The sequence below is a fragment of the Struthio camelus genome, chromosome 2, assembly GCF_040807025.1.
Source record: "Struthio camelus isolate bStrCam1 chromosome 2, bStrCam1.hap1, whole genome shotgun sequence".
Taxonomy (NCBI): Eukaryota; Metazoa; Chordata; class Aves; order Struthioniformes; family Struthionidae; genus Struthio; species Struthio camelus.
In genome coordinates this window covers 44,172,492-44,197,383 of record NC_090943.1, presented here as the reverse complement: position 1 = coordinate 44,197,383, position 24,892 = coordinate 44,172,492, and the positions used below count along the sequence as shown (strand labels likewise).

The 24,892-nt window shown below is 43.0% G+C and overlaps 1 protein-coding gene across 2 annotated transcripts; it reads right to left on the bottom strand.

Moving 5' to 3' along the window:
• Positions 1–329: 329 nt before the first annotated feature.
• On the bottom strand, positions 330–24,763 carry NR1D2 (nuclear receptor subfamily 1 group D member 2). Of its 2 annotated transcripts, none has more exons than XM_068935434.1 (8): positions 24,622–24,763; positions 20,520–20,780; positions 18,345–18,433; positions 17,250–17,394; positions 14,952–15,568; positions 11,256–11,441; positions 7,362–7,572; positions 330–3,455 (listed from the first exon to the last, which is right to left on the bottom strand). In XM_068935434.1, exons 1-8 carry the CDS (start codon positions 24,635–24,637, stop codon positions 3,259–3,261), a joined length of 1,722 nt encoding a protein of 573 aa, XP_068791535.1. In that variant the 5' UTR covers positions 24,638–24,763; the 3' UTR covers positions 330–3,258. The 2 variants fall into 2 exon arrangements, with proteins under 2 accessions (XP_068791535.1, XP_068791534.1); XM_068935433.1 differs by lacking the exon at positions 24,622–24,763 and adding an exon at positions 23,688–23,876.
• Between the last annotated feature and the right edge of the window lie 129 nt (positions 24,764–24,892).

The window sequence follows — 24,892 nt, the reverse complement described above, 5'->3', positions numbered from 1 at the left end:
TTTTTTTCAGTTACAAGATTATTTTCTTGAAATGTAATGAAGGTGTTTGAATTACTACCTATTTTAATGAAGCAAATTGCCCCCCTCCCTCCCCCCAAAAGCCTGTTGCTAACTGTAGGGAATAAAGTGCACCAGGAAAAAGCAATTCATCCACCTGGCTAAAAGGACCAGTATTACACAAAGAGTGAGATACAGGCCCTCAGCGCAGCCTCAATGACCTTACAGCAACTGATATTCTGATCCATTACCGCCGCTCTGCTCATCCCTGCATGTGCTGTCCTCCCCTTCCGCTTTCACATAGAAAAACACAAAAGAACACAGAAACACCATTTAGCTTGCTGACATAATGCCCATATTTAATCTTTCAAAACAAGAATAAAATCAAGAATAAAAATTTCATTTAAGTCATACAGTACATTATATTAATCTTTCAGCAATGACCCAATCTACAGTACTCAAATGCCTGGCATGAAGTCTATTATCTCAGCATTTAACAAGTGTATAACCAGTGACACAGTAAAAGAAGAGCTCACGATACATGGCTAATACGATGAGTTTAGATTTTAAGAGTCCAGCTAGGGTTTGTAGCGTATGGGTCACTTTTAAACACTACTGTAATCAACCTTTTTTGTTCAGTCAATCTGTTTGGGGCTTTTTTTTAATCTGTTATATATATGAGTTTTTCCGTTATGTACAGGAAGATTTATTTCAAATGTAATTGCACAAGTTAGAATATCTATCTATAGGCATACATAGTCAATCTAACTAAAAATTTAATAAGCAGTAATTACTCAGTCCTGGTTATACATTCCTAAAGGCTTAATACAGTTTCAAAAGGAAAAAAAAAAAACCAAAAAACAAAAAACACAGCTGTAGGGTGTCAACCTCTGCAAGAAGCCTCCTCCCCTCCCCAAATAACCAAGGGTTAGTTTTACTTCCCACATTTGAAATGGGGTCTATGAAGAAGACATCTCACCTCCTAGATAATACAAAACATGTGACTGTGCCCTTTCTGAAATCTGAATGGTTCAATGCAAAATTCAGTGAAGCTCTCATACAAATAATACTGGTAGAATACAGATCATTAACATAAGTTAGGACAATATGCCCTGATAACATATTTGGATAGCAAAATTGTATGTTTTAGGGGGCCATTATATCCAGTGGTTAAAGTAGCCTGAAAGAGAACAACACTCCCTGCAGCAGCTGACGAAGGGGGGCAGGGGTATGCTCCTCTGTTTCTTCGCCAAGGCTAAAGCTGGATGTTCCTCAGCTCCCTTTTACTCAAGTACCTGCCACCTCCTGCTCTGACCCCTTTGGGCAGAGCTCCTAAGCACTTCCTGAGAGGAAATCTCCCAGTGTGAAGATGACCCAAGGCACTGCAGGGAGGTCAGGGGGTACAAGCCTCCCCTTCCCAGCCCTGGGACAGGGCTTCTCCCAACACTTACAGGCAGGCAGAGGCCTAGGGCTACTCTTTTACTGCAGGCATTGGGACTCCCGCTGACATGCCACTGCTTGAGACCTATTCCTACGAGGTGAGCAGGAGTTCTGCAGTCGAGCGGCTTTCTGGCTTGCGGCCTTACCTACTGCAAAAATGCACGTGCAGTAACAAATGGAGACGTCTCTCCATAGAGCAGGTAGTGTTACCAAACGCTAAGAGCTAGAGGGCTACCTCTAAGGTAAAGCTAGCTAAATACAAGGGTAATGGACCATCTTCTTCCAGCATTAGCTAAAGAAACATAACTAACTCTAGCACAACTGCTTTGGCTTTTTGAATCTCTCTTTTCTGGTGCCAGGTCCTGCTACAAATGGAAAAAAAAAAAAAAAAAAAAAAAACAGAGAATCATTTTCCTAGATGAAATAGCAGCAGACTCTTAGAACTTGAGGATCTGCTTTGTAATTTGCTACTGGCATAAACAAAACAAAGAAGTCCCATTTGTTTAGGTTTTTTTTTTTAAAGAAAAAAATCCAGACCTTCCAGTGCACCTTCTTTGCACATACATACACATACACACACACACCAGTGGAGAGCTCCAGAACAGGCATGGGAACCACAAAGCCCAAATTGTGAAGAGACATGGGGAATCTCACATTTCTGTATTTGATTCTCGTTTAGCAATGACGCAGCAAAGTGCTGTATTGTAAGAAATAAATGGTCACAGCACACACACACACGCAAATGCAACCATGGATACATTTTTCCCATACTTTTCTAATAGATGCTGTTATTCATGTAGTACTTTCTTCTTGGCTGTGCTGAAGTTTTCAAAGAGCATCTGGTGCTTCTTTAACCATTATCAGAACATAAGAACCTTAGTGGCAATGAACAACCAATCTAATTAGTACCACAAACAACAATCTCCACTTCAGATTCTCTATGAACTGTTATGAAGGCTGAATCCAACTCCATTCCTTTGGTGCCACTCTGTTTTTTAAATTAACAAACACAGCATATTAATGCAAATTTGATGTTTTCTAAAAATTAGAAATGCTCAGATAATTAGTTCAGCAATACGCAAAGTGCATCTATTTGGTTCTTTCCATAGATCACCTTCTTTTGTAAGTTTAAATTCCTTCACAGTTTAAAATATTGTGAAGAAATTATATGTATACTTTATGTATAGAACTATTTATATACATACACATATATACACACAACTCTGTACTTTTATATAGTCATAAACACCCATTACATAACTATTTATATTATATACAGATGGCATGAACACACACTCAGTGAAGAGTTGGTGTAGGCCGAAATCATTCCATCAGGTTTAATGGAATAACCATGAGTGAATTAAGAGACACAGACACACATATATTAGATAAGGAAAGACCAATTAAATCAGCTCTTCCATTTTCCTATTAACACAGTATTGTTCCCACCCAATTCCATGTTCCATATGCACAGACACTGCTATTCTGCACTCAATTTACTTCAGAGGGCAGTGGCAGTTCTTTTTCCAAGTGGGGAAAAAAAAAAAAAAAAGAGTCAACATTTACTCAGGCTCATTGTAACCTCTTCTGCAGAAGTACAGCACAGCTGGGTTTAGACATCTTTGAGGACGCCGAAAGCTGTGCTCTTGTTAGCTGAAAGCACCTGCTGAAGCATTATTGCATGGTTATGGAACGGCTATCAATTGTTCACAGCCTGTGAACTCTCTCTCTCCAACAAGTGGTACAATTGTATAAATACATATTTTAGCACAAAACAGTTTTAACACGAGGCAAGTCCAGGTACAAGTGAGACCTAAAGGCCTATGGGTGAACTTTAAAGGCCAAGAGTTCTTCAGAGTGCATGTTGTTTAAGGAACGCAAGTCAGGTAATTTCAAAAGAAGTTTTGTGAAAATAGAGGCTTCATTTGGGTGGTTTTTCATGATTAAGGTCCTTAATGCACGGATTAGTGTTTCCTGAAGTGCCTCCACAGAATTGACATTTTCTATTCCAGATCGATCTAAGGAGAGAAGAATGAGGGGAGGGGGTGGGAAAGAGGACTAAACAGATGTAGTTTGCAACATAAAGCCACTGAAAGAATTGCTTCAAAAACAAAAAAAACCAACCCACCAACCAACCAACACCTCCCTTCCCAAACTAGCAGAATAACAAATTAAAATATTTATGTCAGAAGTTGCAAACCCATATACCTGAAGTCTCTTAAATGTTATTTAGTTTCAACTTTGCAAAGTATTAAGCTCTTGCAGAACTGGCAGCACTCAATCACCCTTTCTGCAATCACCCATGCTTCCAGAAAAGGCCGGATTGAAGCACGCACTTAAAATGTTCGGCTGAATCACAACTTTCAATACAAGGTGAGAGCCTGGGCACTTTGAATTGAGTATTTCAAATATTTTTCAAGGTTGGATGTAGAACCCTAAATTTGAGCTTCACACTTGGAGGAGGTGTGAGGAACTCCCATTCAAGGCAAAAAAAAAAAGCAAACAAACAAACATCCCCCCCCCAAAACCAACACCCACACTCTAACCTGCACTACAGGACCCCTGGGGACAAAGGGAGCACAAGCCTTGACCGGACTGGGCCCTATCTCTAAGCGTGTTCAGCAGGCACTGGGGGGGAGGGGGGGGAGAGAGAACACCAAAGAATGATGCACCCAAAAATTCCCAACTGCAGAAGAAAAGAATTTCAATATCAAGAAAAATACTGCACTTTTACACGCTGCACTTACCCCACGTCTGAACATATCTATTAAAGCTGTATTAAGCATATACCTGTTATCCTCAGCTGCAGCCTAAGTAAGTGACTTAAAAGGCTGAATTTTTAAGCAAAATATCTCTAAACTCTATGCAAATTCAGCAGGGCATGTACATACAAAAGTGACTGACGCGGAGAACAATGTGCTTTTATGTGTACATGTACTTAAGCACTTTGCAGAACTGGGACACAGAATGACAACAGCTCTCTGGAGTAGCACTGAGCCAATTCTTACAGCCAGGCTGGGAATCCTTCCTTATGCTGTCAGTGTCAATATAATCAGACTACTCAGGTGAACATCATCTAGAAAGTCCTCCTGGACCATTCAGTGCAATTTTCTACCATTATGGGAAAAGATATTATATACGCCACTTAAGGATCTATCTTACAGCAGTTAAGTTTTTCTGTTTTTGTAGAAAGATTGTTCCAGAACATTTCTGCCCTAACAATTAGGAATTTTGGTTAATGTCAATTCATATTTATTAACACACACACACTTCACATGTCTTTGTTCTTCTGTGAACATTGTCCACTAGGTTTGATAGCTACTCTCCTTCTCTGGGTGTTCACACTCTATGTATACGTCTATGTATTAAGATAGAGAGAACAGAAGAATGAGTCAGAGAGAAGAGACAGAACAAGAGAACAAGCCTCTCAGCCTTTATTTAGTTGAAGTAACTATCCCACTTGCCATCCTCTAAAAAAATCTTTTAGTTTTACTCTGTCCTGAGTTGGGCTGATGAGATTTGCATGCAATATGTGAGATGAGGTCTCTCAAGAACTGTACAGTGGCAATTTTACTTCCTGGTCTCTTTTGGAAGAAAAATGCAATCCTAAAAATCTCTGACTGCCTCAGGTGAGTTGTTGTGGCCTCCTCTGTTCAGTAAATCCAAATCTTTCTTCTCTCCCTCTCTCACGCTACTTCTGGTTGCTCCCAGTGTCCAGCTGAAATCTTTGTTATTACCATCCAAACTAGGAAGAATAACACAGGCTGTGCGTTTTTCTCTCCTGCAACCACACAGCATCACCCTCACCTTGGCAAAAGATTATCTCGTCTCTAGACCTGCATTCTTTTGGATTTTTGTCCATCTTGCTTCCTCTTTCTTCACACCCCAGTGTCCACGATCCATCCTGCCCTTTCCTCTCCATATTCAACACGTTCAGCAAAATGAAACCAGAGGCAAAGTGTTTAGTTTTGGAATGGTACCAAGGTAATTCCAGAACACCACCAGAAACACCGCTACATGCTCACTTTTTCTTACATGCCCTGCTTTTTCTTTCCTTGCCGTATGATACAAAAAGAGTGGGCAGAGACTATACATTCTTCACTGCTACCAGGCTTTATCTTTCAATCTGCATATTCTGAATATCCCTCAAATGTTAAAAACCCACATACTTATGCATTTTAGGACCAATAAAGTTGTGCTTTATGAAACCCTAGAAGTATTTTGTCAAGAAGTTTTGGCAGTTGTGATTGGTGTGCAGTCCAATCACAAAGGAAGCTAAGACAGGCAGCGCTTATGTCCAAAGCCATGATCTGAAAAACCCTGCTCAGCAGCTGTGAGAAGCCTAAATACCAAACACCACCTCTTTTTGTCCTGCTCCACGGCTCGGACACTGTGTGTTGTACATGCCTAGAACTGTTCACGCTACGTACCACCTCTAGGATAAGCCCTACTGGGATCCAGCGACAACATGAGGCAGAACTCATAGGGCTCTGGGGGGCTCTACATAGTCTGGGCTATGAGCACACTTAACACAACAGAGCAGATACAGCCACTTACATTTAAAACAGGTGGTGCCAACGTTGTGATATTCTTGGGCCCGCAGATGAACAACCAAACAAGAAGCATGGCTGTAGCCTCGTTATGACATTGCAAAAGGAAGGAAGACGCCTAGCGGGTCTCAGCCCTTATTTTGAAGGTGCCCTGGTTCTTGTCAATTTTTTTTTCCTTGCTAATTTTATTTTTTACATTATGTAAAGCAGAGTCTGGAAGAGAGACTAAAACCCGAGATTCTTCTCTGCTACTGGAACATTTTCACTAACAGACAACAGTGCTGTACTTTCTTCACGCTGCCATTCCTTTTTTGCGTCTTGCCAGTTGTGTACCACCCCTCTCGTTACCACCACTGCCGCTTACAAATTTAAGAGGCTTCAGCTGCTCCATCCTGTACTACCAAATTTCAGGTAGGCCCCACACACGGCTACTGGACCGAGTTGTCCTATCTCGTTTACAGAGGCTTCAAGTGCCTACAACCTAACTCCTGGGGTGCTCTTTCCCCGAGGAGACAAACATGGGTGTAAACCACTTGTGCTGAAGAACACTACTGAGGTGAGTGGTCCCAAACACTGGTTTACTGCCTGAGGAACGGGCACCATCAGCGTTCCTGCTTGCTGTCATCAGAGCGCTCCTTACCCAGCAAGCAGGGATTTTACATCTTGTATTCAAGGCATTAGACGCAGAGCTAACATGCCTAATTTGGGCTTTAGATAATACTACAGAAGTAGGTGCTTGCTTAATCCTTCCTTGAATCTGGGCCAGGGTGTTCTGCATTTCCAGGGACAGAAACAAGATATGAGACTGATGAAGATGTTAATGGTTTGGCAGACATTTAAGAGAAAGAAGTTATGATGCACATGAAGAGGGCTCTCTCGCTGACAGAGAGATCAATCTGCTGGATTTAAACTTAAATAAGATATGAAATAGACTTCGGTGATGATACTTGGAAGTAAAAATACCATCTTACCCAAGACTTGGGCTGTGTAAGTCAAGTAATTTCACTGACACTGTCCTGTGAAGCTTATGAGTTAGGGAAGCATCAGACAAACGGCTTCTAAATAGCTACTGGGCAGTAAGTTCCATCCTTCCTCAACTTGCTCCCAACCCCTCCAAGTGGAAAAAAAAAAAGGGTTTTTTTCTACTGTTAAATGTATTTTTGAATTCCGTAAGAAGTTTTAGGAAAACCCCTTTATCATGTTTTTCCTAAAGACAGTATTAAATAGAACAGATACGTAAAAAATACATTATAGGCTGCTAACAGCTTGAAACCTACTACACTGGAAACAATAAAATGTAATTTTACAGAAATCTTTTGATAGAGAACCTTATCCAAAATTTGGCATAGGCATAAGATAACTTCCTCTCCTTACCAGCAGATACCAGGACAACCGCTGTAAACAAACTCATCTCCTCCTCACTAAGTTGTAGGGCATTTAGTTTCTCACTAAATTCAAACATCGAGTTGAGCAGATCACCAGCTCCCATCGAATGTAGGTCATCCACGCTGTACTTCTTTCCACTGAGGAAGGTGACGGTACGTTCCTTTGCATCAAACAAAGACGCAAACCGTACCATTAAAACCTGGTGAAAGGAAAATAAATAAAAAAAAAGTAATATAGGTGGATTTCTAGAAAAAGCAAAGAGAAAAGAAACCAATTTAACATCATTCAAACTGGCTTATTCTTATTACCCACTGTACAAGCGTTTTGTATAGAAATATCAGCATGCTACTGAGCTCTAAAAAACAATGCAAGCTCTGCCCCAGCAGTCTGGGTGAAACGAACAAACAAAAAAATTAGGGAACAAATGCAGGGGAGGGGCTACAGCACACAAAAGGGAGGAAAATGAAAATTTAAGCATCATACAGCCTGAGCCATGAAGACAATGCCATTCATAAATATGCCAGTAGGACAACTTGCTTAAGCCATTGGACAGCCAAAGGCATACAGAGCATTAAAAGAAACGTTTCCTTGGTCACAAGCAGCACAACAAAGGTACTGAACCAGATTCTTGCTTGGTGTACACTGGAGTAGTTCCATTGAAACAACGCCGATTTACACCACCTGATGATCTGGCCCAGTAAGCATTCTTTGGAAAAGTACCATGCCACATCCCTGTTTCCACAGGTATGTTAATGCGCTCTGGTAAAAAGGAGCCACACGTACAGCCTTCAAAAGGCTAGGGCAGCAGGGCTTGAAACCGCACCTGGTCTGTAGCTGCAGCTGAGAATACCCCTTTGGTATAAGCACCTGGGCTGGAGCAGTTGGGATGTGCTGAACTTACCCCTCTAGGCTGAAATTTCTCTTGTGGTTTCTCAGCCGTATTGTGAAATGTTTCCCTGTGGAATGGCTTGTAAAGTTTCATTTGCTCATGTTCAACAACCTTATTTACGTTTTCCAGGTTTAAGTTGCACACAACAGCCTTCTTATTTGGAGAAAACGAACGAACTGGTATCGGCTGAAGCGTGAGACTTGCTGCACCCTCTTGGTGTGACAGTCTTCTCTTCTCACTTACCCTACATAACTACATTAATTTAAATGGCATTTACTACAGATGAGAGGAGAAACAGGTTTCCAGCAAAGACTAGTGCCTTTGACAAGCTTAAGGAAGGTAGGTTCAGGGAAAACAAATGTTTGAGAATTCACATACCATTCATGCACATTACATGACCTGCTGCTAAATTTAAACAGCCAAATGACATGCAGCAATCTTGATGAAAACATGAGCACTATATATTATTCACTTTTGCTACCTAAGCTATATGTCCTCTGATGACACTTACTTCCACGTGCAGCAGAAAACTAGGCACTAGGGAAGCCCTCAGAATACAGCCAAAGGAGACCAAAAGGGTAGACAGAGCTGAAGCTGACCTTGTGCATTAGCAGGGACCCACCAGGTACTCAACAACTTTCCAGTTCAAAACGCTAATCCCTTTACCGACCTGGGCTTTAGGAGCATGGAATCACTTAACTTGAAATAATGAGCACTGCCTTTTGGGCAACTCAATATTAATGCTGCTCTTCAAGACTGAAGCCCATGAAGCTGCATTAATTTATTCTAGGGCAGGAACCCAGCCTATAGATTTTAATGTTAACATTCTGATCTAACAAAGAGTAGTTAAGACGATGGAACAGCACATAACTCTTCCTGTTTCACTTCAAGACAGAGTCCTACTTGTGCATGCTGAGGATGTGCCTGACCAATCCTATCATCTGACCATAGCGACGGAAGCACATAAAAATTCCACACGGGCAAGTGCTTACTCACTTGCCCACTACTGCAGCCAAATTATCAAGTTTGAGAATCTGTGGATAAATTGAGTCACTAGCCCAGCAGACGCAAGGGGGTTGTTAGCTCCACTGCCACATTTGGAGGGGGGGGGGGGGGAATCATCTATGCTGCTTTGGAAGACACGTTGTCTCCATGCATCTGCCCAGGACTGCTCACCCCCAAACAATCCCCCCGTGAATGAGAGCTGCTGGGAAGCACAGTGCCAGGAAAGCCACACACTGGTGCCCGAGGGAGCCAATGCAGGCTCAGAGGCAATAGTTTTACTCAGGCTTTTCTACTAACATGCAGATGTTTGGCTATCCTAGTTTCGTTACCCAGAAGACAGAAATGACCTTGTAGACAAAAGGCTTTGAAGATATTTTTGCCTCTATTGAAACGGTTTCATTAATCTTGGTTTTTGTTTTTTATTGCTCTGCACTTATCTTGTTTAATTTTTTCTGTTGCTAAGATGCCACACAGGCCTTTAACTACAGGTAAGAGTTCACTGACATAAATCATTAATGTTTCATATAAATAAGGAAGTAGGAATAAGCATACAGCCAGACATCATTATTAATTCCCCTGCATATGGAAACCTTTCAATCAGTGGCGCTTGTGACCAGCAAAAAGGCATATAAACAAGACTAAGAGTCAAGTAAAGAAATGCCAAGACGAAACACCTCACTTGCAAACACGGAGGTTTGACTTTAAGTTATGCGAATGGTTCAAGCATAGTTTTCAACCCTCCTTTGAGCACACTGGACAGTATGCCCCTTCGCAGGAGATGGGACCATTTTTGTATAATCTGAACAACAGCTTAAGAGGCTGAGGCTCACATCCTAAGAACACAGCCCTTAGCTACAGAACAGTTCTGGATGAATATTAAAAGGTCAAGAGTAAGCAGAACAGTAAAGAATACATAACAGCAAAATGCAAGGAAGAATGGTCAAAAACAAACCGATACACTTAAGGCACCAGATCTAAGTCTTGCAGTGTAAACTTGCGTCTTTCGACCCAACAATTATCCATTTTAGAACTGGGCTTTGGAAATGCAGATAACAGACCCAACACATTACAAGAGAAGTGTCTCCAGTTCAGGTAAATATAAAGTCCAGCATTCCTCTTAAAAAGGATCACCATTCCTGTCTTTCCAAAAAAAAGCACAATAACTCGAATTCTTAAGTCTTCATCTCCTCTGGCCCTCTAAGCTTAAACTTCACATTTGTACACTTACAAAATGTCCATGCTCTCTAATAGATGAGAACAGGTCTTTAACTAAAGGTCAATTGGTGAAGGTCACCAATTATAAAACAGCACAGAGCACTCTGGCAGCATTTCCAATTTAACATCACCAGTTCACATATATGTCATGACTGCAAGTGGGTGAAATTAATCATGAGGCCCTGGTGGGATTAAAGCCTACAGTAATTGCCCAACTATTAGGCTGCAGACAGTATACAGTATCTACAGAGCTGCAGCAAGACAGTTAGCTATCAGCATTACCGCCCTGGACACGGAGGCTTCACTGATCCCCAGTTGCCACCAGAGTCAGCACGGGTCAGGATGGGTGCTCTGGCTTTGGCCAGGAAAAGGAAAAACAGAGCAATAAAACACATTCCTCCAACAAAATTTTTAAGTTAGCAGACAGCTTTCTGAAGCTATCCACCCTTCCAGACACAATCTGCCTCTCTCCAGGCCAAGTAAAGATAGCTATCAAAATAACTACTGAGATACAAAACAAGAAACTCCTCATTAGTCATTTATTACTACCCAGGAAAGAGGCAGAGGGAAAGGGACTTAGTGCTTGTGAACTAGCCAGCAGAAGGACAGCTCAACAAAATCTGGCTGCTGTCAGCTAAAGGAAAGCTCAGAGCTGGCATCCATGAACAAGCTAGTGTGGCCTGACATAACCTTGTTCTATTTATTTCTGTTCATAAAAGGGTTGGGATGATGCACAGCTTGTCAAGTCCACAGTATACGTGCAGTGGTCTCACCTCAAAGGTCCCAGCCTTCAGAAGGTTAACCTGGTCGTGCTGGGAGAGGTCTCGGAAACCTGGGATGCGCTTGGCAAACTCCACCACTTCTTTCACTGCAGGGGTAAAACTCAGGGAAAACTCTTCCCAGACTTCATGGCCAGACTTGTTTGGGTCCACATAAGGAGTCTTACTCATTGGACACACCTAGTGTTTTCAAAACATAGACAGAAAACAATTCTTAAAAATATCATGCCAAATAATGACAAATATTTCAAAGAAAAAGGTTTATTGTTGAAGAAAACTTTGCAATAATGACATACAAAGATAATCCAGTATTCCTCAGTCAATTCCTAAATCTACTGGAGTCTTTAAAAAAAAAAAAAAAAAAAAGCACATAAACACACACACGGGGGGGGGGGGGGGGGGGGGGGAAGAGGTTCATTACCAGCCTGCTAAAACTACTGACTTTGGAAATTCCAGCATTGTTTGTAATAAAATACTTGAGAGAATCCAAGTTATGTGATTCTTCCGTGATCCCATTCATGCTTGATGTCTGGATTTCTCTTACTTTAATTGGGAGATTACAGGGATAATAAATTGTGATTTCACAATCATTTGACTGTAATCTCTCAATCTCTACCACATTTATTCTCATAGATCTTTCTTGTTTTGCAGGCATGTCAAGTGATTCAGTCAAGGTGAAAGACATCAGCACCAGAGCAAGAACTGAACCTAGGTTTTCTGAGTCACAGTTTTACACCCTCATTACCAGGCAAATCTTCCTTTCCTAAGTATTTGCCTTCTTTTTATATCACAGAAAGGCAACTAAAGATCTGGTATTTCAGTTTTGCTCACGAACAATCAGAAGTGATAAAATGCTCTTTCCTTCATACAAGCATAAACTATCTTTTTGTAGGAAAGTCTGAAACCATTACAAAGGAATCTTGATCACGGGGGGGGGGGGAGAAGAAATCGGACACATCAGTAAAGGCTGACTGTCACTAAACTCACTCTATAAAACCCAACCAGCCACGCAAATGCTTTCAGTTCTGCTTTCTAAAACTTACATCACATCTTTTAATGAAGTTTAAACCTTTCAATATTCATTTCAATTTTAATATGCCATCAACAAGGACAATAATTCCTCCGCCAGATGGTATATATAACTCTGCACGATGCCAGCAGAGCAAACAGAAAACAGTAAGATACATTACTAACTCCTCAGAGCTACGCTCCTTTTGCTGGGCATCTTGTATCCCAGAACTGTCTTGCAAGTCTTTGCATGGGAAGTCAGCCAGGTAAAACAAAGCATCTATGTATTTCTGTACCTCCCACCACATACCAGTTACTGACTGGGCAGTCAATATGTAGAAATCCCTTGCCTTTCTCTCTCCCCAAAAGGGGAAAAGAATGGAATTACAGACTTCCTGGTTCAGCTGCAAATCAGGACATCACTTCTGTGTCTGCGCACAACCTCCAAATCCAAGTTATTACCTTGCTGGGAGGAGGAGGATCTTTTTCATAAGCCAAAAATCACTCTGAGTCAAACCAAACCATTTTTTGTTTGGGGATATTTCTGACAAAAGGGAAGGCCTAGGCAAATAACAAAAAGCAAGACAGACACTAATCACCACTTTGTCTATGATATTGCAAAGGTATCATCAAATATATAGTACTCGCCAAAAATAAGGAAACTGTTTCAGCACCCTGTTTTGAATCAGGCAGCAAGAACCACCTCAGTTTCCCATGCTACACCCGTTTATCCTAACCCCCAGCCTACCTGCCCTGAGGGGAAGGACAGCTCTCTCTCCTATTTGTAGTATTTCTAAACCCTCAAGGCTAATTCCTATGGAAAAGATTTTAAAGTTGTTCAGTCGCTAGCTGTTTTTAGAAATACCTTTTCAGGAGCAACTTGTAAGCAGTGCTTTATCAGGTGTGGGAAGAACTAGCCAAAAAAAAAAAAAAAACAACACACCACACACACACCAAACAACTCCTGAACATCTGTTTCTGTAATGGATCAGAGCCTAATTAAATTCATATACTGCTACTGACTCATTTTGGTCAAATTCTGCTATCACTGAATTCTCTGGCAAAACTCTTATTCGCATCAGGGATACAGCAGGGGCCTGCAGGGCTCTGATTTGGTTTTGTTTCCTCATGGCAGGCTACATTAAACCTCCCTACAGCTGCTAGACACAGGTCAAATTGACTGGCAAGGCCTCCACAGGCCCAGCCACTCCATCTGCCCATACTGACAGGTTTAACCTCTGCTTCTCAGGAGTGCCAAGAATGCCATTGTAATGACTCCGCATACTTTCCCTGCAACGAAGAAAGGTTGAGAATGATTATTATTTGCAATGCTGTGGTGTCCAGAGTCTGCAATTAGAGATCAGAGCCTGCTACGGATGGCATGGTCCAAATACGCAGTAGTCAGAAAAAACAAAACAATCCAGTGTCAAAACAAACAAATAACCCTCAAAACACAGACAATTTTCAGAAGCCTGGGAGAACTGTGAGGAAACCTTACAAACAAGGAGGAAGAAAAACTGGCAGCTTGAGTACTTCAGAAAGGTCAGGGGCTTCCACTTCTAGAGAGCAACGCAGGACGAGAACAAGGATGTTATGTTCTCTCATCCCAGGCGGTTACAGTGATAAAGAGAAGGACAATCTATTTTAAGGGGCTTACAAAACCAGTTGCCCAAATAACAGAGAAGCAGCAGGTGCAAGGCAGAGGGGAGGGAAATGTTAAGAGGAGAGAAGAAAAAAAAAAAAAGGTAAGAAAATAAGAAGAATTCAGTGAGAAACTGCTCCTCTAGTGAAGTCTTCTAGGATATAGAAGTCCTCTCAACACTTCCAGGTTAAGTGCTACAGAAAAGATACTGAACTTTTCCTCAAGTGATTTTAGCAGCATATCTCACTCCTGCCTCTGTTCAGATATGAATATGTTCTGGGGAAGAAGGATGTTTACCTTATAGATCCTTTTCAGCCCCTATTTTGTGGCCTGTAAGAAAACAAGCCTGTCCCCATTTGAAGGGAAATAAACAAATATACATACACACACACACACACACACACACATATATATATATATATCCCCCACCAAGCAAGAAAGATTTTAGAAGACACTACTAAGGCACAGCAACAGACCAACTTAAAATCCTAGCCCTGAGGTTTCACCCTAGACATTCTGAATATTCTTTCAAGGAAAATATAACATATCTGCCAGTGTAGATTATTTTAAACTGAATCCTTCCAGGGGATTCAGTGAAGAAGGGACTCTATGAACTCCTAAAATCCATTTTTGTTTACAAATCAATCCAGTTTAAAAAAAAAAAGTTGTCTTCAACCAATACCCTTTGGTGTCAGCTAGTCTATTCTCAGTTAGCTAATAACTAAGCAAAAAATGTTTTTATGACTTCAAGTCCTACATACAGCTCCAGGTATTATTCTCCTTCATCACAGTCTGTGCTACCAAACTGCCCTACTATTTTTGAGTTTCAGCAGTTGTGCCAGTTAATTGTATGCAGCTTCACTGACTAAAGGGGCATACCTGGATCTATTAATACATATATAAATATGTGTGTGTGTGTACACACACACACACACTCACTCACACACACTCACAATTAAAAAAAAAAAGTTAAAAGAAATGTTAAAAGATCATCACTAAGCCTTTCACCAAGTCAAATCAAAGAATTCACATCAATATACCAGATGCAATCTTCCTCCAGTACCGCAAGAGTAACTGGTATTCTTGTTTGGAGAGAAGTCACCTTCTGGGATCCTATCACACATCCGCTGAGTATAACCGTTGGTGAAGTTCATACAGTGGCCATTTGTGAAATACATGGTGTGCCCGCTTGGATAATGCATTGTATTTCTCCCTGTGTACTGTCCACCAAGGTGCTGCTCACTTTCAGGGTACTGAGGGCCACTGAGCCCACTAGGACAGCACTCGCTACTCAAAACATATTTTTCAGTGTTCTTTGAAACTCTCTCCCCGCTCTGGGACTGCATTGTTTCCACTGGGTTTTGAGATTGCTCTTGGTTGTACATGAAAGTGTCTTTGTGGGCCCTAGTGACCATACCAATCACTTCTTCCTTAGCAATGTCAGAGTTAGGAGGGGGAGAAGGGCTCTTGATGTTTTCTCGCTCCTGCTTGGGTTTGGAGGAAAGGTCTTCTTGAGGTGCCTGATCTTGATGTTCTGTCAATGTTTCATTGGGCAAGTGGCTGCTGAACTGACTGTTCATCATGGTTTTCATGGCACTCTGCATCTCAATCAGCATCCTCTGTTTTTCACGTTTAGGAATGCGGCCAAATCTAACAGCTACCAAAGTGGAGAGAGAAAAAGGAAAAAGAAAGAAAAAAAAAAAAGGTCAACCCTGAAAGCGCTAGCAGTAGACATAGACACCAAATCAAAATGCAAAAAGTAGCATCAAAAAAAGAAACTACAAAAAAAGCACCAAAAAAACCCTACACACAACAATAACCTTGCCTTCTAAAAGAAGGCATTAACACTGCTGTCATTACTACTACTAGCAGAGGGAGTATCACCAAAGTCAAAGACCTTCATGGACATAGGATAAGCATGAGTTGCTGTTTATGTACAGAGAAGCAGCTCTGAAGCACAAACAAGCTCTAAAACCTCTTTGCCTTTTTTGCTCCAAACTTGGCTATGCATTATATACAGAATTGTGTTAGCTTAATTTCGTGGCAGGATTTAAGACTGGTTCAATTAAATCAGTACAGCTTTCTGTGTTGACAGTTAGCTGAATTTAAACACAGTTTATAACATATTTGAATGCAAGTCCTACAGGACAGTTCCTCATGGGCCAATGATGTACCTCGCCAAACAATGAGGAGAACCAATACGGAACGAGACTTACCTTGGCAAATTCTTCTGATAACTTTGCCTTGACAAGGGCATTTTCTGTTGGCAAGGGGACGGACATCATGTGGTTGCAGCACTTTTAACCCTGACCTAGGGAATCTACGACTACTTTTATCATCCTGTCCAACCACAGCCTTACAGAGGCTTATAACCAGTTTCGACTGATGTAATTATGTTCAAGCAGTAGTCCATTATTAACGTAACTAAATCTCCTTCATTAAAGGAGGTGCAACCTTATGTGTAAACGAGCACCTAGGGGATGAAATAACTCATACGCACGACAAGAGCCCAGAACAATTATTTAAAGTACATTTTAACACTCTACCCACTAAATTAAAAACAGCCCAAGATTCCTAGTTCTTATGAAGTAAAAAGCTAGAGAAAACTGAAAAGTGAAATATAAGAAAGTACTGTTTGTGACAGTAAGTTTTCGCAGACTATCAAAATATACTTTCAGCATTCCAATAAAACAGTCACAAGGAATAGACTGCCAGAAAGGTGGCTAGAGACTCATCTGAGCCTTTCCCCTGGCCTGCACCAAAAGTAAAGAAAAAAAAAAGCAAAGGAAAAAAAAAAAACAACAAAGAGTTATGCAGTTATATCCTTGCTCCATGCAACCAAACACTTTGTATACACTATAAAGGTTACTCTAAGGCTATTACAATTGCATGAACTCCATCCAACAGGCTTCGTTCAGCTCCAGAAAGCTGTTCCATTTAGTTAGTCCATTTAGCCTGGACAGAATTCCCTTTTATTGAAGAAAGGGAGAGAGACGGCGGGGGGAAGCAATCTTGTCCCAGGCAGAATACAGCTTAAAATATTAACTCAGTAAAACAAGATTAAGTCTTTTGTTACATCTGTCCCCCTAACATACCACTGCAGTGTACCCACTGCATTAATCTGCAGGGACAGGAAGACAGATCTTTGGTGAGTATTATGCTACCAGTTCAAGACAGTCACAGGGCAAGACGACAAGCTCATCTAAACATACTCTGACAGGGAATCTGTCTCCGATAATAGGGTCAACTGCCTTTTCTGCTGTTAAGACCCCTCACAATCTGTTTTGAGGTGGGTAACATTCACTCTCAGGTGATCACTGCTCAGCACAGGAACATACCATCTCTTGACATTCCAACAGACAGACATTTTTTGAAACGGCACTGCTGGCATCTGTTCCTATTCATTCTCATTATAGAGCAGTTGTTATTCTTCAAACACTTCTTATACTGGATATTTTGCTGAATGCTTCTTCTGAAAAATCCCTGTAAACAAAGAAACCCACAACTATTACAGTACATGTCAAATCCTTCTGCCAAGATTCACCCCTCTGCCAGCATAAAGAATATCAGTGTCTTTTAGATTGTTTCAGAGCCATCAGCCCTCAGTGACTGTAAGAACATGCAACTCCTCATGACTTACTATCCCTCAGCATGTCATCTGTGTATAAAGCAAACTGGTTACAATTTCTAACTGTAAGAGATTTTAAGTTGTTGCCTGCATAGTCAGCACTTACGAGCAAAATATCTCCAGTATCAACTTCAGCATTGTACTGACAATTTACAAGATTTGCCCTCAACTTCCTTTGGCATCTATAGCAAAGTTAAAGCCAAAACGAGATCCTTCAACCTCAATACTCTGGCAACAAAACCCTCCTCTTGCACCATTTGCCTTTCAAAGATGGCTCTTTCACATAACCCTTAAGTTGATAAATACCTTCACAGAATACAGTATTTGCAGTGTTGTAATATCAGAAAATATAGATCTTCTATTATTAATGCATGAACATCCAAGCATCCAGTTTAGCTCTTCCTCAAGGCAAAGAATGATGGCATTGCTTTTCCAAAGCTATTTTGTTCTGTGTCCCGTCCCAGGGGACCACTCACACCCACTGTCTCCGAATGCATTAATATTCACGTGTCTTGCATGATATGGTCCTTACCACCTCTCCAGTTCTTGTTTTTCCCCCATGCTCTCCAAATCAGGCAGGAATGGAGAAGGGGCAAGGACAGAAGGTACTGCAGAGTTTTGAAAATACTGTTGCATTGCCAAGCGGCTTGTCTTTCACATACAAGTTGTATATTGTTTAAAGTTTCTTGAATTGAGTTTTAACAGAAAAGCATACCAATGATTTTTCAGCAGTATCACCCTTTTCCCCTTACTGAGAGAACTAGAGCATTTCACCAGCAGGAGTGCGAGCGGAAACATGGCTCACCTTACAGCCCTCACAGGCATGGACACCATAATGAAATCCTGAAGCGACATCTCCACAGACTTTGCATAGAAGAACCATGCCATTAAATTCTAGAATCAGAACAGAAAAGTCAAGAATATAGAAAACCAATGACTGCTGCAGTAACACACTTCCAGCTTTTCAAAATGACTAAAAGCAAAATACACCAGTTCAACATACAAAGAAAAAAAAAATCCAGAGAGGGAACAGAAAATAAGAACATACAAAAACCCTGAACTGTTCAGAAGGTACCAACTTAAGGCAAAGGAAAAAAAAAAAAACCCAAAACAAACATAGAACACTCAGCAGAATAGGGAGAGCGCATGTATTCACTGGGCTTTCAATTACAGTGTCATTGTGCTCAATAGTAAAAAAGAAAGTCTGCTTACATTTAGGTATTTTCTAAAAGGATCATTTAGGTAACTAGGTCAAAGTTTGGTCTCAATCTTTCTTTCCATCAGGAAAAGGAAGCCCGCATAAATATTGCGGTTTCCCTACCAGAGAACAAACATCCTTTCTTAAAGAACAGAAATAATAAAGGATGCTCAACTTTATCATGTATCGCAAGCAAGTCATACACTTCACATATTTACTAACAATTTAGGACTGGTAACTGGGCCACATCTACATACATAAAGTTTACTCATTTGAGTGCGTTTCCAGAATGACAGCTGTCCACACTTAAACTTGAAAATACTTTCATTGCCCAGTAAATAAGCCTATGGTTTGAGTTTTTAAAGGTTAACCCCCCACATTTTATTTCAGCTTGTCAATAAGGAACTCCTGCAAATCCTTAGTGCTGGCCTAACACTGGTCCCAGTGATGCTGATGGGAACTTTATCAGTGACTTTAGTGACCCCCAAGTTAGCTTAAGGCTGAGAAATAGCTAGAAGTACTGCAGCAGAACCATATTCTACCAAAAAAAAAAAGTCATTTCTTTGAGATTTGGGTTTCACTTGTAAGAGGAACTAAAACTTTTTCAAAACAAAACAAAAAACAAACAAACAAACCAACCAACCACAAAACACACAGAAAACTGAGCCACAACATTTAGAGGTAGTACTGAGCTTAATTAAAAAATAATAATAATAAAATCCCACCCCACAATCTATTTTGTTTATAACTGGCTTCACTTTCAGGAACTTCTGCCCTGATACCAAAAATCCATATGCTAACACGCTAACAAATTCAACGGGAGGTAAAGGGTCTTACTAAGAAGTTAGGCTAGGAACACTTTAAAACGTTAATTTGACAGCTTTCTAAGGCAGAATGCTTGGACACTATTTCTAACTTTGTAACAATTCAAAACGATAAAACACTTCTGCTAATAAAACAATTGACCCTTCAAAAGAAAAGACTAATCTAAATTCCAACTGAATGTTTGTTGAAATATTCAAGCCATATTCAATGTGATGCCTGTCCCTCCAAAACTGTTCCGATGTATGCATTTATTGTTGATTTTTTGTGATTACTGAAAAAAGTATAAAGCAGAAATGAACCAAAAAAAAAAAAACTGTAGCTAGATCCTTACATGCATTTTAAAAGGCTATACTATCATTCCAGCTTACAGTTACTTCATTTTTACATTTACAAATTAGACTGAAAATCAAAAAGATAAAGGTCCCAGCTACAACAACACAAATATAATTTAAGTTCCCAAAACTTTATTTTATTCCTCTAATTTGTTGTGAGTCTGCACATGCACATATTAAAAACAGAAGTTAGACTTTTGAGACTCCTCCATAAATACTACCGAAGGCAATCACTGACCACCACTATTTTTACTTGATGGCATCTTTAAAATCTAGCTCTTTTAACAGAGGGCTTGATTTTTTTTTTTAAATCAGTTTCCACCAGTGAAAATTGAAGTAAAAATGGAACTGTATTTACGTATTGAATTGTATAGGACTGTATTAAGTATTTGAAGCTAGTAACAATGGGACCTCCATTTATTAGCATCAGTATGGCAGTACCGTACCATACAATATGCATGGTAATACGTGTAATGCATTTAAAAAAAAAAAAAAAAAAGAGGCTTGGCTATGTGCCCAGAAAGGAAGCTACATGTAAGATCTGGTTGTAACATATATGTACGGTTGCAAACTGTAGGGATGGAAGGGGGTATGCAGTGGTTTCGGGAACTGGCACCAAACATACTTGTGACTCCATTATGGCCCTTTGTCAAACCAGCAACACTTGACTGGTTTGTTTTAATAGTCTCCTCTAGCCGATCATTCTTTGGTGCACCATCAGAGCCCTCGCTGCTCCGACTGTTGCAGCTGCTTTCAGAGGAGGAGCTGTTCGGAGAAGATGGTACAGGCGAAGAGGATGACTGGAAACCGCTGTCTGAGCTCTCGCTGTGACATGAGGCTGGGCTAGATGCCGAGCTTGAAGAGCTGATGTAAGCTATCACACCCCCTAAGGCAAGAAAAAAAGGCAGCATGTAGTGACATAACAAGCAGACATACACCACTGCCACGTGAGCCATGCCATGACCCAGCACCACCAGATCCAGCTGCCATGTGTTCTTGGAGGCACTCCTTTCCATTCCTTCCTCAAGCTCCTTTCTCTCCACGAGTTTTCAAAGACTGACCCCTTCTGCCCCACCCACTTCTGCCCTCTTATCAGTCCCCTTCAGTTGCGAATGAGATTAAATAAGAGGTCAGAATCAAAAGACGGAACAAGAAACCATGGTGCTGACAGGAAGGGGCAGCAGGAATCGCATAAGGCAGGAGCAGGCTCTGCCTGGCCCAGAGGGGGTCTCAGCAGCAGCACTCTGAGCAGCCCTTGGCTGGAGTGCATAGCAAAGGTAGAGAAAAGAAAGGGTCTTAAAGCACTGTGAGGTCAGACTGCGGATAACCTAGAGCAGAGCGAAAGACTCTGCGCAGACTATGAGCCGGGGGGACAGAAAGGTCACAACGATGCAGAAGGGGAACAGGAAAGAAAGGGAAAGAAGTAGCTTCGCAGCTTGGTTAGCCTATTAAATACCATTTGTCCTACTGCAAGCCTCTAGCATTTTTAACAGCAGTTAAACTCTGACTGCCAGGGCTGCTATTTGCAAGACTCTGCAGAACAGAGACTGTTCACGATCTGACACACTTGAGAATCTTTCAGATGAAACAGCTTTTTGTCCTCAGGCAGCCATGGAAGCAGTTCTGGTTTTTCACAGGCTCCTTCTCCTAGCTTACAAGCAAGATAAGTTATTTTCACTTCACTCGAATTTCTAAGACTTAGTATTTCAAAAGCCACTACAAAAGCATTCGATACTTCACAGAAAAAACACATAACGTGAGAGAGTTAACCAGCAAAGGCCGCACAACTATTTGAAATAAGTTATACCCTGTATCTTCTCTGTTTTACACACATATTACTCCGGAAAAATCGCTTCCCAGATGACTCACTATTTTGGAGCAAGGAATTCCACACATCGGAAAGACTTAAAAACTTAAAAATGGCAACACAGTGGCTTCCTTTGGAGGTAAAAAGCATTGGTGTCAAAATCCCTAACCAACTGATTAAGCTGGTACGGCAGGTCTGGGGCCATAGCCCCTTGTAATAATTATAGCTTCCTCACAGATAAAGGCTGTTAGTCTGATCTAATAGACAGTGGTGTTATGTAACTCCGAGAACACTGAAATATCAGTGCTTGCAGGCTGAAAATGAGAGGAGAGGAGAAAAAAAAAAAATACTAACTTACAAACTTTCTTCCTTTTATCAGCCATAACGATCCTCTCGGCATTTCCACAGGAGCTTTACTGGGCTAGTTTTGCTCTTTAACATTTCATTCTTTTTCTGCCAAAAAACCCCCCACTGGCACTCTAGGAGCGTTCCCTCGGCAAACGCCTTGGTGAAGCCTCTCTGAAGCAGAAGTCAGACCAAGTCATCATTCCGCGGACTACTTTTCACATTCCTGAATACCAGTGCCTATATACCTCATTACAATAGGTATTGCTGCACAGGTTTTTAAGAAAATCTCCACACAGTGTAACATTCATCCAGGATCAGATTTTTAGTACTACACAGGTGGGAGAAAGAAGAGTTGCAATGGACACACAGGTCACTGTCACGGTCTGAGAAAAAGACACCGTCAAAACCCAGTGCCGGATCTGACACCCCTGCTGCTTAACGTCACCTATTTCCAAGATCCAACTATGCCCTGGTTTTATATGCCTCTGTCAGGTATTAGATCAAAGCTCATAGTTCACCTGGACCCAGGAAGGAACTGAATTTCCCAGCCAGCACCCTCCTTATCTGTAACAGGTAGAGAACAACACACAAACATATCCTATGAGGCTTACAGGAAAGTCCTTGTTTCTCCACATTGGCACCTTGCCCCAGTATCTTTAAACTCTGTGTGATAAAAGAAGATGTTCTTTTCCCGTAATGGTAACGCTAATGTCACCAGAGAGAAGGGAAAGAGCGTCCTTAAATATACAGGGCTTTTTCTTCTCTTTTGAAAACCTCAAGAGCCACCGGACAGCCAAGCTGTTCCTGCACCCTAGAGATCTTGCCGGTCTTGTCTGTGCCACATTAAAGATTCCTAATAATTCCTACAAATAACAAAATCATATTAATAGTACCCCATGAATCCGTTTTTCATTAAAAGCTGAAAAGGAAAGTAGCACATAAGTAGCACAGATCAACAACCATATAAAGCAAATGGCAGACACGCAACAACCTCCCTCCTCCCATGCAACTTTCCTGAAGAAAAAGACCTTGATACTACATGGGTAAATCAACCCTGGATCTACAAACTTATCAAAATTCGCTTAGTGAGTCTAGTGAAGTGTGCTAGAACAAGCAATTTTATGTTACGATAAACTGTGCAAACACACTTTTTACCAGATTTACAAGGAATTCTGGTACTTAACAATTCTGTGTACTTAGAGATTCAGTGACACAGGGGGCCATTACAGGCAGTACTGTAACATACAGATATTTAATTTCAAGAGAGATTAAAAGTTTTAACAATGCAGAGACTAAGAAAAAAAAAGTTAATCAATTACTGCTTTCCATTTTGCTCCGAACCTGACCGTGTTGTTACAATCTCCCCTGCAACAACATGTTTCCCCCTGCAATCTCCTGTACTACCCTCGCTGAGGGCAGAAAATAAAAAATAAAAAAAATTTAAAAAAAAGATTATCTAACCTTTTCTATTTTCCACTAAATACCAGGCCAGAAGTAGGCGCCACCAAAAGAAGGAAGATATTACCGCAGCGCCAAGGAAACACCCTGCATAAAGCACATTTATTCCAGGACGAAGGCGGGGGGGGGGGGGGGGAATGCCGGACGCACAGCCAAAACGAGGAGGAAGCGGCTGCTTACCCGCTCGGTTTTCTCTCGAATGACGTTTCATTTGGTTTTTAAAATATCCTGCCCTTTCACAGCCCGGGGCAGCGGGCACCCCCAGCCCCGTTACACAACGCGCCAGAGCCGCCCCGAGAGCGACCGGCCGCGGGAGCGGAGGCTCGGCGGAGCGGGGGGGGGGGGAGGGCCTCCGCCTCCCTCCCTCACACACCGGGCCGCCTCTCCCGCCTCCGCTCACCGGGCCCGTCCACGTGAGGGGCGCCCGGGCGGCCCCGCCGCCCGCACATGGGCGCACCCGTGCGGACCCCGCGCCGCCGCCGCCGCCGCAGCGCTCCCCCCCCCCCCGCGCCAACGGCCGCCGCCCCTCCGCCAACGGCCGCCGCGCGCCGGGGGCGGGGCCGGGGCCCCCCTCGGAGGAGGAGGGGCGGGGCCCGGGCGCCGCAAGGCCGGGCGCCGCGGGGAGGGGGGGGGAAGGAGCGGGGGGGCGTGGCCAGCGGCGCCGCAGCGGCGCGGCCCCACGTGTCCCCGGCGCGCCCCTCCGCCGCCACCCCGAATGTAGGTCACCAAAACAGCGGCCTCCCGCCGGCCTCACGTGTCCGCGCCGGCAGCCGCCCGGCGCGGCCGCCCCGGCTCGATTATGCAATCCGCGCGTCACCGCCGCGCGCGGCCAATGAGCGGGCACGCCGCGCGGAACGTAAACACAGGGCGCACATGGCTCGGCCAGCGGGTCCATGTGAGGCCGGGCACGCACCCGCCGCAGGACCCGCGCGCGCCGAGGTGGGGGGCGGGGCGGGGGCGCGCCGCGGGCCGCCGCCGCGCAGCCCCCGCGCGGGGGTCGGCGTGGGCAGGGGGCAGCAGCGGCGCCTCCCGCCCCCCCGCACCGCAGCGCGCCGCGCCCGCCGGCACCCCCCGGCCCCGTCACGCCGCGCTCCCGCGGGCGCCCCGCGCTTACCCGCGCTGACTTCCATGGCGGCGTCCCCCAGCGGAGGCTCCGCCGGGCGCGGCGCGGCGCGGCGCGGCTGGGCTCGGCTCGGCTGCCGGCGCGCTCGCTGCGGCCCTGCCGCAGCCCCTACATGCGGGAGGCGGAGAGCGGCGGCTGCCGTGCCCGGCCGCGGCGCCCTCCCCTTTACAACAAAAGCGATCCGGGGCCGCGCAGAGTGCGGCACCGCCGAGCGACCGCCCCCGGCCCCGCCCCGCCCCGCCCGCTCACCCAGTGACACACT

What these genes read in the sequence shown, in the direction of transcription:
- NR1D2 (XM_068935433.1), bottom strand. Translation starts at nt 23,718, where the DNA reads ATGAAACGTCATTCGAGAGAAAACCGAGCGG. An exon ending in TTCGAGAGAAAACCGAGCGG is followed by an intron (nt 20,781 to 23,687) that starts GTAAGCAGCCGC and finishes TTCTTGCCTTAG; the next exon opens with GGGGTGTGATAGCTTACATC. An exon ending in TGTTGGAATGTCAAGAGATG is followed by an intron (nt 15,569 to 17,249) that starts GTATGTTCCTGT and finishes CCACTTTGGTAG; the next exon opens with CTGTTAGATTTGGCCGCATT.